The following is a 15,235-nucleotide window of genomic DNA, read 5'->3' as shown; positions in this document are numbered from 1 at the left end:
CTTTACAATATTGTATTGGTTTTGCTATATATCAACATGAATCCGCCACAGGTATACACGTGTTCCCCATCCTGAACCCTCCTCCCTCCTCCCTCCCCATACCATCCCTCTGGGTCGTCCCAGTGCACCAGCCCCAAGCATCCAGTATTGTGCATCGAACCTGGACTGGCGACTCGTTTCATATATGATATTATACGTATTTCAATGCCTTTCTCCCAAATCATCCCACCCTCTCCCCCTCCCACAGAGTCCAAAAGACTGTTCTATACATCAGTGTCTCTTTTGCTGTCTCGTATGCAGGGTTATTGTTACCATCTTTCTAAATTCCATATATATGCGTTAGTATACTGTATTGGTATTTTTCTTTCTGGCTTACTTCACTCTGTATAATAGGCTCCAGTTTCATCCACCTCATTAGAACTGATTCAAATGTATTCTTTTTAATGGCTGAGTAATACTCCATTGTGTATATGTACCATAGCTTTCTTATCCATTAATCTGCTGATGGACATCTAGGTTGCTTCCATGTCCTGGCTATTATAAACAGTGCTGCGATGAACATTGGGGTACATGTGTCTCTTTCAATTCTGGTTTCCTCAGTGTGTATGCCCAGCAGTGGGATTGCTGGGTCATAAGGCAGTTCTATTTCCAGTTTTTTAAGGAATCTTCACACTCTTCTCCATAGTGGCTATACTAGTTTGCATTCGCACCAACAGTGTAAGAGGGTTCCCTTTTCTCCACACCCTCTCCAGCACTTATTGCTTGTAGACTTTTGGATACAGCAGCACTATTTACAATAGCCAAGACATGGAAGCAGCCTAAGTGTCCAACAGATAAAGAAGATGTGATGTACATATACAACGGAATACTACTCAGCCACAAAAACAATGAAATAATGCCATTTGGAGCAACAGGGATGGATCTAGTGATTATCACATTAAGTCAAACAGAGACAAATATCATAGGATAACCCTTATATGAAGAATCTAAAAAATGATACAAATGAACTCATTTACAAAACAAAAAGACTTACAGCCATAAAAAGCAAACTTATGTTACAAGAGAGGTAACATACAAACTTATGTTACAAGAGAGGTAATATATTAGGAGTTTGGGATTAGCAGAAACAAGCTATTATATATAAAACAGATAAATAATAAGGTCCTACTCTATAACAGAAGAGAACTCTGATCAATGTTATAGGGCAGTCTAGATGGGAGGAGAGTTTAGGGGAGAATGGACACACGTAGATGTATGGCTGAGTCCCTTTGCTGTCCACCTGAAACTATCACAACATTGTTAACTGGCTAATACTCCAATATAAAGTAAAGTTTAAAAAAAAAATTAAAACTTCCAAAAAGAGAAAAGACATGCTGTGTACAGCTAAACCTGTACATTCTCAGCCAATGGCAACCACCAGTTAAGTCTCAACTCTGCATAGTAATTGGCAAGTTTCTACTGACATCAATTATAAGATATAATCTGACTTCCAAAAAATTCTAAATATAAAAGGATATGCTTGAAAATTGAGAAAATAAATTCACAACCAGAACTATTTTTAGTTCCTTAAATCTCAATCACTCCTAAGCTGTAGGCTCTGAGTTCAAGATATGTGATCAAGGTGCTACTCCCTAAGTAATGAATTTAAAATGGTCTCTTCTTATTTATGAACTTACAGAGAACAATGCTGGCTATATAATTAACCATTAATGCAAAAGGACAAAGTAGAATTTGTAACATATAATGCAGAGAGTTTCATGAGAAGAACATAAATGAGCTGTACATTATTCCACAGAAAAAGGCTGGAAGATTCTGCACACAAAGATGAAAAAATCAAGAATTAGGATTCCTAATCTTTTCCTTTGTGCACACTTAAAGGCAACCATATTAAGAGAGAGAAAGGACAAATAAAATGGTCAAGAATATTTCCTTTCCGGGCTATTCTATTAAACTTTGTTTACAAATTTTAAAAGTGTTTCAGCTAAGGAATCTGGGTTAAAAACTGTCCAGCTCTATTCACTTAGCAGATTCATAGCACAAATGCAACTAAGTAGTTGAAGCAATCATGTAATGAGCAACTTTGAATAAATGTATTTTATTTGGGCACTTTTATAACTGTTGGTGGGAATATAAATTGCTTCAATCATTTTGGAAAGCAATTTGGTAATATATAGTGAGACCTTTCGGAGAAGGCAATGGCACCCCACTCCAGTACTCTTGCCTGGAAAATCCCATGGGCAGAGGAGCCTGGTAGGCTGTAATCCATGAGGTCGCTGAGGGTCGGACATGACTGAGCAATTTCACTTTCTCTTTTCACTTTCACACACTGGAGAAGGAAATGGCAACCCACTCCAGTGTCCTTGCCTGGAGAATCCCAGGGACGGGGGAGCCTGGTGGGCTGCCGTCTATGGGGTCGCACAGAGTCAGACACGACTGAAGCGACTTAGCAGCAGCAGCAGCAGCAGTGAGACCTTTAAAATTATCCATACCCATTGACTCAAGAGTCCTATTTCTGGGAATCTATTCTCAAAAAATCATCTGAAACATCCTGAGATCTTCTTCCAAGCATTATTTACCATAGTGAAAAATGAGAAACAATCTAACATGCCCTGCTGCTGCTGCTAAGTCACTTCAGTCGTGTCCGACTCTGTGCGACCCCATAGACGGCAGCCCATCAGGCTCCACCGTCCCTGAGATTCTCCAGGCAAGAACACTGGAGTGGGTTGCCATTACCTTCTCCAATGCATGAAAGTGAAAAGTGAAAGTGAAGTCACTTAGTCATGTCCGACTCTTCGAGACCCCATGGACTGCAGCCTACCAGGCTCCTGCGTCCATGGGATTTTCCAGGCAAGAGTACTGGAGTGGGGTGCCATTGCCTTCTCCGCTAACATGCCCACCAACAGGTAAATGATTAAAAAATTGTAGTACATCCATAAGATACAGTTATTTTAGAATATTTACCAAGAATGCCTTTTTACTTTTCCTAATGATGAGTTTTAAATTTTAAACATATATTTGTTGTGAAAGAAAATTTTAAAAATAAAAATAAAAAACTGAAATTCTCTTGTTGTCTTATACTATATCCCCAATTCCTAAAGGTAACTATCCTAAAGTTTTTATGTGTAACTTCTGGAATTTTCCAGTCATATACAAATTTACCTAACAAACATTTATATACAGGTAACCCTTTGGTTTGCTTTTAACACAAGTGGGGCCATACAGTTGCTGTACAACTAGTTTCTTACACTTGCTTTGGCTATTATTCCATGTCAGTACATATAGATCTATCTCATTCATTTAAAATAGATGTTTCAATATATATCAGGTCCTAGACTGATAGATATTTAAGTTGATTAGATTCTCTGCTTACAAGCAATGCTGGAACTAACACATTGGGACATAAAGTTTTATATACTAGTGTGAATATAACAGTTCCTAAGAGAAGAATTTCAGCATTTTAGGCATTCAAAGTTATTGCCAAATTACCCACCAAAAAAACACTGTGCCTAACAGCATCTAAAAATGCTCAAACATTTTTAAAATTTGTAAACAAAGTTTAATTAAATAGCCCAGAAAAGAAATATTCTTAACCTACTCATTTGTCCTTTTTCTCTCTCTCTCTTAATATAGTTGTCTTAAGATGTGCACAAAGGAAAAGATTAGGAATCCTAATTCTTGTTTTTTGTTTTTGAATCCTAACCCTCCTCTCTACCTCTCGAAACCAATCAAAATATAGGATACTATTAACTTTTAAATTTCTGCCAGTCTAGGAGACAAACATTTTCATTTGCATAACTATAATTATGAATAAGGTTAAACCACTTTTCTACTGCTTGGTTCTTCTTTTTCTTACAGACTTACTTATAAGAAACCTTGGTACAGTCAGGAAATTAGCCCTTTGTCATTTGTGTTACAATTATTTTTCAGTTTGTTTTTATGTTTAAACAATGTTATAGCATTTTTTACTGTCCAGCAAATTTCTCTATTCTTCCCATTAGGGTTCCTGAATTTTATATATGCTTCAAAGGTCCTTTCATCTTAAATATTTTAAAACAGTCCTGATTTCTCTTACTCCTTTTATAGTTTCACTTTTATTGAGAGTTTTCAAACTATAAATTAAAATATAGATATATAAGCTCACTTAGGTTAAAAAAATAGAAAAATACTGCAAGGAAATAAAACATTGACCGTGATTATAGTTGAATGTTAGGATTATATATAATTTTCTTTTCTATAACTTCCAAATTTTCTACAATGAACATGCATTACTTTTATAATCATAAGAAAATAACATTTCTTAAAATCATATTTTAAATTTTTCTTAAGTTTTTGATGGAACTGGCTTCAATTCTCAATCAAGTATTATTTGAGTACCTCACCTAGAGTCTAACACTAATACTAAATCTAATACTAAGGCAGAGATTTGGTATTTCCTTTTAGCTTCATTGACATGGATGACAAAACAGGAGAAAATCTTAAACTGCTCAACAGGGGATAGCTGAAAGCAAGAATTACAGTTCCATTTGGGAAGTTACTTTGAATAGTAATCAATAATAGTGACACCTATTAGGTACTTAGTATATACCAAGTATTCTTCACAACATCTTTAAGAGATAGGTACTATTATTAGGTCTGTTTTACAAATTGGGAAAATAAGGCACAGAGAGGTTAAATAAATCACTCAAACTATGAAAGCAATTTAAAGTGGTAAGTTGACTATAAAGAGCCTGGTTCCAGAATCCCCGTTCTTAACTTCAAATCTAAAATGCTACTTTAAAGCTATTTAAAACGTTATTAAATGCTATTCAGGTTGTGTCTCTTAAGCTGAGTCTCCAAGCTGAAATTTCCCAAATATAATGCCAAGTGCACTGCCACAAGTTCTCTGAAAAGTTGGGTAATAACAACTACTTGTCACATAAGCTGTTGCTTACATTAAATTATTTAAAGAGTAGAAGCTAAAAGTAGTGGCAGACATGATGATTTCCCTGGCCCATCATTTGTTCTCTGCCTCTGTACTTGCCAAAATCTGCTAAAATCTTCAAAAATGTGCATGGTTTTCTCCCACAAAGCTGGAAGATGTGTCCACTACAACATCTTCAACATGGTCCTGGCAAAAGTGAGCCCATTTGGGCTACATATTTCTGGCAAGCTAATATTTTGCTTTGTTTGAAGCTGAAAGTCAAACAAAAAGTACACAAACAAGAAACTTTTTATTCTCACAGATTAGATGGGAATGAACCCTTCTGATTCTGAGCTCTACCATGCCTTAGTGATAATAGTTTCATGTTTCCTATTCTGGCTTTGTCTTTGTCAATGTTACTGCTTCAAAAGGCCCTTCAAGTACCTAAGAGACAAAAATGATGTCAACTTACTTTTGTGCTTTTTAAAAATAAAGCAGTAAAAAGTACATACCTGACCATAAAAATGCAGCCACAAACAAAGGAAAGGCATATAAAGAAATTTCTATAAATCAACCTTGTCCTTTGTGAGTACTTATAAGCTTTTCTGAGTACAAATGGTCAAATTGGACCAGTATTGATAGCATCTCTGAGAAAAAGCTTTTAAGTTGGCAGCAATTTTTACGAAATAATAGTTTAACTACAGATAAATGGCCATAGATTGCCAGTGGTAAGACCCACAAGTCTGAAACCCAGGAGCTCTCTACAATCAAATTTTGATATTATGACTGCTTTCTAAGGGTGTACTGTACAAAATTGGCCTTAATTTTCTAATCTGTAAAAATGAGAATGAAAGTAATTGCTCACTGCTAAGTCACCTCAGTCGTGTCCGACTCTGTGCGACCCCACAGACGGCAGCCCACCAGGCTTCCCCGTCCCTGGGATTCTCCAGGAAAGAACACTGGAGTGGGTTGCCATTTCCTTCTCCAATGCAGGAAAGTGAAAAGTGAAAGTGAAGTTGCTCAGTCGTGTCCAACTCTAGCGACCCCATGGACTGCAGCCTACCAGGCTCCTCCATCATAGGATTTTCTAGGCAAAAGTACTAGAGTGGGGTGCCATTGCCTTCTCCGAATTGCTCACTATGCTATAAAAAAATCCTTATATTCCTATTAAAAACTACTAAGACACTTAGAAATTGATAGAACAAACGATTATCTTACCAAAAAAAGAAATGCTTAGTTTAATTTATGAACATAGTATGTCTGCTATGCTATGCTATACTAAGTCGCTTCAGTCGTGTCCAACTCTGTGCGAGCCCACAGACGGCAGCCCACCAGGCTTCCCCGTCCCTAGGATTCTCCAGGAAAGAACACTGGAGCGGGTTGCCATTTCCTTCTCCAATGCATGAAAGTGAAAAGTGAAAGCGAAGTCACCTAGTCGTGCCTGACTCTCAGCGACCCCATGAACTGCAGCCTTCCAGGCTCCTCTGTCCGTGGGATTTTCCAGGCAAGAGTACTGGAGTGGGGTGCCATTGCCTTCTCCGTAGTATGTCTGGAAGAACACAAATGTGAATAATGGGTAGCCTATCCCTTCTCCAGGAGAAGGCAATGGCAACCCACTCCAGTACTCTTGCCTGGAAAATCCCATGGACGGAGGAGTCTGGTAGGCTACAGTCCATGGGGTCGCTGAGAGTCAGACATGACTGAGCGACTTCACTTTCACTTTTCACTTTGATGCACTGGAGAAGGAAATGGCAACCCGCTCCAGTGTTCTTGCCTGGAGAGTCCCAGGGGCGGCGGAGCCTGGTGGACTGACGTCTATGGGGTCGCACAGAGTCGGACACGACTGAAGCGACTTAGCAGCAGCATCCCTTCTCCAGTGGATCTTCCAACCTAGGAATCAAACCAGGGTCTCCTGCATTGCAGGTGGATTCTTTACCAACTGAGCTTTCCAGGATGCCCCAATGAGTGATTAACACCTCTTAATAGTATAAGTTGATAAATTTCAAGTGGAGGGATGTGATCCACGGGGACAAGATAGAATAACCCAAAGATTAGAGACCTATAAGGTTAGCTAAAGGTTACACAAAAAAGGCTGAACTGGCCCTTTATTACATAGACTTTTGAATCTCTCACTCTTGCCCAGCCAGTAAGAGCCACTTACTTATCAGAAACAAAAACAGTGAATCTTAGATGACTGGTTGGTCATTGTGGCACTTTTGAGAACTTATTTTTAGAGGAAGGGAAAATGGGGAACTAAGAGAACCAAGAAAGATCACAAATGAGTCCAATAAATATTTCTAGAGATGTGGAATAACAAAACTTGTACTTACAACTTGAGATTCACGAGCTTTAGGAAACATCTTGGCAACATTGAGCCCATCAATGACAACATCAAAAGGAGGATGGTATTTTACAAAGTTCTGAAATCTCTTAAGTTCCTAAAAAAAAAGTCAGATAAAATAATAAGAACCTACTAAGGTCTTTATCATAAACATACAGCTATAACTTTCATTACTGTTCTGGAAAATCAAAATACTCATTCCTTAAAAATAAACAAATACACACACATATGGAAATATGCTTTCAAAATGAAATCTGTAAAGACCGGCCTACCAGGTGCAACTGCATGTAATTATCTGATATCTCTTATAATCTCATAGTGCTTTACACTTCACAAAGTACATAACATGGTATTTCAACTGAGCTGTAATCAGTTATCTAGCCTGCTAAACTGACACATACAGCAGTAATGATATTAAAATGTCAAAATCTCTATGCTCTATTCTTTAAGCCAAGGAGAAATGGATCTGAGATATGCAAGTCTACCAATGTAACCATGTGGAAAGAACAAGGCTCTATAATTTGTACTCCTCTTTTATCAAGAAGCTTTGGTTACTCATGGCTGTTTTGAAGAGCTGAAAATTCATTCACCATTCATTCGACAAAAATTTGTTCAGCGCCTACTAAATTTTTTGCCTAGCAGTTACCAAAGAGAGAAAATCCCAACTTAACAGAGCTTGCATTTTAATGGGAAGAGACACAATATAAACAAGTTAATATATGAATGGCAAAGGTGATGAGTGCTATGGGTGGAAGAAACGTAGGAGAGGAAGTTCTACTCCTGGTAATGATGAAGTAGTCTATAATGGACTACCAGATAACATGATGTTATCTACATAAAAAGTAATTATTTGAAGGTACTAGAGAATGACCAAAAACAAGGAGAAATTGAAGGGAACACAACATTTAAAAGAAGGTTTGATAGTTTTAAAACATGTCTGAAAAATTCTTTGACACTCCTCACCCTCAAAAGTGTAGCTGCTCAGTTGTATGCGACTCTCTGCAATCTCATGCATGGTAGCTTAGCAGGCTCTTCCATCCATGGAATTTTCCAGGCAAGAATACAGCAGTAGCTTGCCATTTCCTTCTCTAGGGGAGCTTCCCGACCTAAGATTCAAACCTGGGTCTCCCAGGTTTCAGGCAGATGCTTTATCCTCTGAGCCACCAGGGTGGAGTCTAATTCCCTCCACTTGAACAGAAGCTTTTCTTTGTGACTGCCTCAATGCATGAATGTGGCAAAAGTGACACTATGTGACTTCCAAGGCCAGTTAATAAAAGGAAATACAGCTCCATCCGGCTCTCCTTCTTGGGATGCTTGCTCTTAGAAGCCAACTATTATTAAAAAGCCCAGGCAGAGGTCATGCACAGGTATTCTACCTGAAAGTCGAACCTAGTCCCAGCCAAAAGCCAATATCAACTGTCAAACTGATGAGAGTGAGGGAGATTTCAAGATGATTTTAGCCTCCATTTGATTACAACAGTAGAAGAGCCAAGCAAGAACCACACAACTGAGTTCAGTCAAACCCTAGAACCATAATAATAATAGGTGATTGTTTCTGTTCAATGCCACTATATTTGGGGTGATTCGTTATGCATCTATGGATAACCAGAAAAGAAGTGAACTGCAGCAGGAGAAATTTGCCTGTATACAGCTTTTTGCCAGACGGCACTCTAGTCAGCATGGTAGGGAGGGGCAATTCAAAATCAACCAGAAAACTGTAGACTGATTGGTTTGAGAAATCATAATCAATTAGTTTGAGAAGATAAGAGTTTCAGGTTGTCAGAGAGGCTGGAAAGTTATAAAAAGAATATTAGAAAAGAGGGAACTGCAAAAATCTGTGTATAAATCTGCTAAATCCTTAGCTCTTGATCTATTCATGTACAGAAGAGACTCCAAGGAGCCTGGGCTGGGGGGTGGGAGGAGAACAGGTGAAAGACTTGAAAGATTTGAACAAAATTTCAATTACTATCCACTGCAAAAACAGCTTCCCAGGTTGCTCAGATGGTAAAGAATCTGCCTGCAATGCAGGAGAGTGGGATTTGACCCCTGGGTCAGGAAGATCCCCTGGAGAAGGGAACAGCAACCAACTCCAGTATTCTTGCCTGGGAAATTCCATGGACAGAAAAGCCTGGCGGGCTACAGTCTACTGGGTCAAAAAGAGTCAGACAGGACTGAGTGACTACACTTTCACTTTCAGCAAAAGCAGCAGAGTTTAGACTTTGAGTCTAACCAAGTTTAACAGTCTGGCAAAGCAAAAAATGAACAACCTCTAGAGGAAGATAATAGAATCCAGAGCCTTTGAATTTTACAACATGCCCCTCACAATGTCCAAAACACAATTTAAAAATTAATAAACAAGAGAGGAAATAGAAAACTGTGACCCACAGTCAAGAGAGAAGAAAGTCAAAAGCAACCCAAAGTCCAATCCTGCTAACTGCTGGAGTTAGCAGGCAAGAAATTTAAAGTAGCTATTATAAATAGATTTAAGTATTTAAAGGAAAATATAGTAAAAATGAATTCAAAGAAAGGACCTAACAGAAGCAGAAGAGATTAAGAAGATGTAGCAAAAATACACAGAAGAACTATTACACAAAAGGTCTTAATAACCACAGTGGTGTGGTCACTCACCTAGAGCCAAACATCCTGACGTGTGGAGTCAAATGGGCCTTAGGAAGCATTACTACGAACAAAGCTAATGAAGGTGATGGAATTCTAGCTGAGCTGTTTCAAATCCTGAAAGATTATGCTGTTAAAGTGCTGCACTCAATATGCCAGCAAACCTGGAACACTCAGTAGTGGCCATAAGACTGGAAAAGGTCAGTTTTCATTCCAATCCCAAAGAAGGGTAATGGCAAAGAATGTTCAGACTACAATACAATTGTACTCACTTCACATGCTAGCAGGATAATGCTCAAAATCCTTCAAGCTAGGCTTCAGCAGTACATGAACTGAGAACTTCCAGATGTACAAGCTAGATTTAGAAAAGGCAGAGGAACAACCAGAGATCAATTTGCCAACATCCACTGGATCATAGAAAAAGCAAATAAATTCCAGAAAAACATCTACTTCTGCTTCATTGACTATGCTAAAGACTTTGACTGTGCAGATCACAACAAGCTGTGGGAAATTCTTAAAGAGATGGTTTAATTCTTAAAACCACTTTACCTATCTCCTGAGAAATCTGTATGCAGGTCAAGAAGCAACAGTTAAAACTGGACATGGAATAAAAAAAGGACTGGTTCAAAATTGAGAAATGAGTTTGTCAAGGCTGTATATTGTCACCCTGCTTATTTAACTTATAGGCACAGTATATCAGGCAAAATGCCAGGCTGGATGAATGCCAAGCTGGAATCAAGACTGCCCAGAGAAATATTAACAAGTTCAGATACACAGATGGTAACACTCTAATGGCAGAAAGTGAAGAGGAACTAAAGACCCTTTTGATGAAGGGTGAAAAAGAAGAGTGAAAAGGCGGTCTTAAAACAACATTCAAACAACTAAGATCATGGAATCTGGTCCCATCAATTCACAGCAAATAGATGGGGAAAAAATGTAAACAGTGACAAATTTTATTTTCTTGGGCTCCAAAAATCACTGCAGATGGTGATTGCAGCCATGGATTAAAAAATTCTCGCTTCTTGGAAGTAAAGCTAGGACAAACCTAGACAGTGTATTAAAAAGCAGAGAGATCACTTAGCCAACAAAGGTCCATATAGTCAAGGCTATGTTTTTTCCCGTAGTCATGTATGAATGTGAGAGTTGGCCTATAAAGAAAGCTGAGTGCCAAAGAATTGATGCTTTTGAATTGTGGTGCTAGAAAAGACTCTTGAGAGTCCCTTGGACAGCAAGGAGATCAAAGTAGTCAATCCTAAAGGAAATCAATCCTAAATATTCATTGGAAGGACTGATGCTGAAGCTGAAATACTTTGGCCACCTGATGTGAAGAGCTGACTCATTTGAAAAGACCCTGATGCTGGGAAAGGTTGAAGGTGAAAGGAGAAGGGGGAAGCAGAGGATGAGATGGTTAGAGAGCATCACTGACTCAATGGATGTGAGTTGGAGCAAACTCTGGGAGATAATGAATGTAGGCAAGTCTGGCGTGCTGCAGTCACAGTGCTGCAAAGAATCGGACATGACTTAGCAACTGAACAAATAATCTAAACTCTAAGTGGACTAGGTTAAGAATCATATTATAACCCCAATTCATATATTTAAAAATATAGAAAAAGTTATAGATAATAAGCCAACAAAAGAATTCAATGAAATTTTTTAAAAAACATTTGATTAACCCAAAAGAACATAAAAGTAGGAATAAGCTAAGTCACTTCAGTCGTGTCTGACTCTGTGCAACCCCATAGACAGCAGCCCACCAGCCTCCCCCGTCCCTGGGATTCTCCAGGCAAGAACACTGGAGTGGGTTGCCATTTCCTTCTCCAATGCATGAAAGCAAAAAGTGAAAGTGAAGTCGCTCAGTCGTGTCCGACTCCTAGTGACCCCATGGACTGCAGCCTACCAGGCTTCTCCGTCCATGGGATTTTCCAGGCAAGAGTACTGGAGTGGGGTGCCATTGCCTTCTGCGAAAGTAGGAATAGAGGAGCCAAAAATTTTTTGGATAATAGCAAAATAAAATATTTAAATTCAACACTATCAAAAATGCTGTATATAAGACATGTACTTTGTTTTTTCTTTCAATTTCATTGCAATATAGTTGAAATACAACACTGTATAAGTTTAAAGTATATGGCATAATGATTTGACTTACATATATTATGAAATGATTACCACAGTAAGTTTAATGAACATTCATCAATGAGAACCGTTAGGACTTACACTCTTAACAACTTTTATGTATGACACACAGTAGTGTGAACTTGATAAACAGAAAATATAAAATAAAATAAATAATAAAATAATTATATTTATAAAGTTTTACATTATATCCCTAGTATTTATCTAAATAACTGGAATTTTGTGTCTTTGGACTAACTTCATCCAATTTGTCCTCCTTCCATTTCCTGCCTTTGAAACCACAAATCTGATCTTTTTCTTAAATTTGTTTGCTTGTTTTTGAAATATAGTTGACTGTAATAAGTGTAGACAGGTTGACCACAACCTGTCTATTCAGGTTACTATCTGTTATTGATTATATTTCCCACACTGGGAAGTGTGTACCTCTTAATCTCCCTCAGCCTATTCCTCTCATCCCCACCTTCATCCCCTCTGGCAACCACCTGTTTGTTCTCTGTATCTATAACTCTGTTTTTGTTTTGTTATATTGGTTAATTTGTTTTTTAGATTCTACATATAAGTGAAATCATACAATATTTGTCTTTCTCTGTCTGACTTGCATCAGCATAATACCCTCTAGGTACATTCATGTTGTTGCAAATGGAAAATTTCATTCTTTTTTAAGACTGAGTTAGTATTCTTTTGTGATACATATACATGCCACATCTTCTTTATCCATTTATCTACTGATAGGCACTGAGGTTGCTTCCATATCTTGGCAATGTAAATAATGCTGCAGTAAACATGGGTGGAAACATATCTTTTCAAATTAGTGTTTTCATTTTCTTCCGATAAATACCTAGGAGTGAAACTGCTAGATCATATGGTAGTTCTAGTTTAGCTTTTTGAGGAACTTCCATACTGTCTTCTATAGTGGCTGCACCAATTTACGTTCCCACAAACAGTGCACAAGGGTTCACTTTTCTCCACATCCTGCCAAACTTGTTATTTGTTGTCTTTTTAATAATAACCATCCCAACAGTTGTGAGGCGATATTTCACTGTGGTTTTTATTTTCATTTCCCTGGTGATTAGTGATGTTCAGCATCTTTTTATGTGCCTGCTGATATCTGCACGTCATCTTTGGCAAAATGTCTATTCAGGTCTTCTGTCCACTTTTTAATTGGGTTGTTTTTTTAATGTTAAGGTGTATGAGTTCTTTGAGTATTTTGGATGGAATTCTCTAGGTAAAAATACTGGAGTGGGTAGCCTTTCACTTCTCCAGGGGATATTCCCAACCCAGGCATCAAACCCAGGTCTCCTGCATTGCAGGAGGATTCTTTACCAGCTGAGCCACGAGGGAATCCCAAGAAGACTGGAGTGGGTAGCCTAACACTTCTCCAGTGGATCTTCCCGAGCCAGGAATCAAACCAGGGTCTCCTGCATTGCAGACAGACTCTTTACCAACTGAGCTATCAGGGAAGCCCCGTATAGTTTGAATATTAACCCTTTATCCGATATATCCTTTGCAAGTATCTTCTCTCATTCAATAAGTGGCATTTTCATGGTGTCGACAGTTTCTTCACTGCGCAAAGGCTTTTCAGTTTGATTAGTCCCACTTGTTTTAAATCTGAATTCAATCCTATTTAAAAATACTGTTTATAAGAGATGTACTTTAAATATAGCGATATGGATAAGCTGAAAGTGAAAAGTAGTAGGAAGAAAATACATAGCATGCATGCATTGGCATGCTTGAGAAAGTTGAAGTAGCAGTACTAATTTGAGTCAAAATAGATTTTTTTTAAAAAGGTATTATAAAAAATAAAAAGGGACACTTTGTAATGACAACAAAATCAATATATAAGGAAGTCAGAGTCATAAATAAGAACAGAGCTTGGAAATACAAGAAGCAAAACTTGACAAAACTGAAAGGAGGAACATAAAGGTCTATAATTATAGATGGAGACTTCAACACTTCTCTCTCCATAATTGATAGAAAAGGTAGACAAAAATCAGTAGGGATACAGAAGAGCTAAACTATAGTATTAACCACTTTGACTTGATTGATACCTAAAAGAGAATACATCCAATAATGGCAGAATATTTCTTCCTTTCAGGAATACATGGAACATCAAGAAAAACCACAGTTTCAGGTCATAAAATAAGTTTCGATACATTTCAAAATATTAAAATCTGAAACATGTTTGCTGATTACTCACACATACACACACAAAAGTGAAGCCCTGTATACTGTTGGTGGGAATGTTAATTGATGCAGTCACTATAGAGTGTCAACAGCAGCAAGATACCTAGAAAAGTTTCAAATATTTCTGAATAATACTTCCAAATAACCCAAGGGTTAAAAGAAAATTACACAAAAAATTAGAAAATATTTTGAACTAAGTGATAGTAAAATATTCAGTTCAGTTCAGTCGCTCAGTTACTCTTTGCGACCCCATGGACTGCAAGCACGCCAGGCTTCCCTGTTCATCACCAACTCCCGGACCTTGCTCAAACTCATGTTCATCAAGTCAGTGATGGCATCCATCCAACTCATCCTCTGTCATCCCCTTCTCCTCCTGCCTTCAATCTTTCCCAGCATCAGGGTCTTTTCTAATGAGTCAGTTCTTTGCATCAGGTGGCCAAAGTTTAGGAGTTTCAGCTTCGGCATCAGTCCTTCCAATGAATATTTAGGACTGATTTCCTCTAGGATGGACTGGGTAAATCTTGCAGTCCAAGGGACTCTCAAATCTTCTCCAACACCACAGTTCAAAAGCATCAATTCTTCGGCGCTTAGCTTTCTTTATAGTCCAACTCTCACATCCATACATGACTACTGGAAAAACCATAGCTTTGACTAGATGGACCTTTATTGGCAAAGTAATGTCTCTGCTTTTTAATGTGCTATCTAGGTTGGTCATAACTTTTCTTCCAAGGAGCAAGAGCCTTTTAATTTCATGGCTGCAGTCACCATCTGCGGTGATTTTGGAGCCCAAGAAAATAAAGTACCTCACCATTTCATTGTTTCCCCATCTATTTGCCATGAAGTGATGGGACCACATGCCATGACCTTAGTTTTCTGAATGTTGAGGTTTAAGCCAACATTTTCATCAATATTTGTCAGTTGCTACCCTTATCTTGTCCCTTCCCTGCTTCCCTCTCCCCATTGGTAAACACCAATTTGGACTCTATATCTGTGAGTCTGTTTGTGTTTTGTTACAGTTTTATTTCATTTTTTAGATTGTATATATCTAGTTGTATATATAA

General features: G+C 38.0%; 1 protein-coding gene across 3 annotated transcripts in view; it reads right to left on the bottom strand.

Moving 5' to 3' along the window:
- PRORP (protein only RNase P catalytic subunit) overlaps positions 1–15,235 on the bottom strand; it is a 134,550-nt gene that overhangs the window by 72,807 nt on the left and 46,508 nt on the right. For 2 of the 3 annotated variants that reach the window (XM_055555768.1, XM_055555769.1), the window contains one exon: positions 7,231–7,338. The exons of the other annotated variant lie outside the window; for it this stretch is intronic. In XM_055555768.1, coding sequence (XP_055411743.1) covers positions 7,231–7,338 — 108 coding nt within the window. The remainder of the gene's footprint in view (positions 1–7,230; positions 7,339–15,235) is intronic. 3 annotated transcript variants of the gene reach the window in all.

This window comes from Bubalus kerabau, chromosome 19 (assembly GCF_029407905.1).
Source record: "Bubalus kerabau isolate K-KA32 ecotype Philippines breed swamp buffalo chromosome 19, PCC_UOA_SB_1v2, whole genome shotgun sequence".
In the NCBI taxonomy this organism is placed as follows: domain Eukaryota; kingdom Metazoa; phylum Chordata; class Mammalia; order Artiodactyla; family Bovidae; genus Bubalus; species Bubalus kerabau.
The sequence above is the reverse complement of the archived record's forward strand: the minus strand, read 5'-3'. Positions and strand labels throughout refer to the sequence as shown.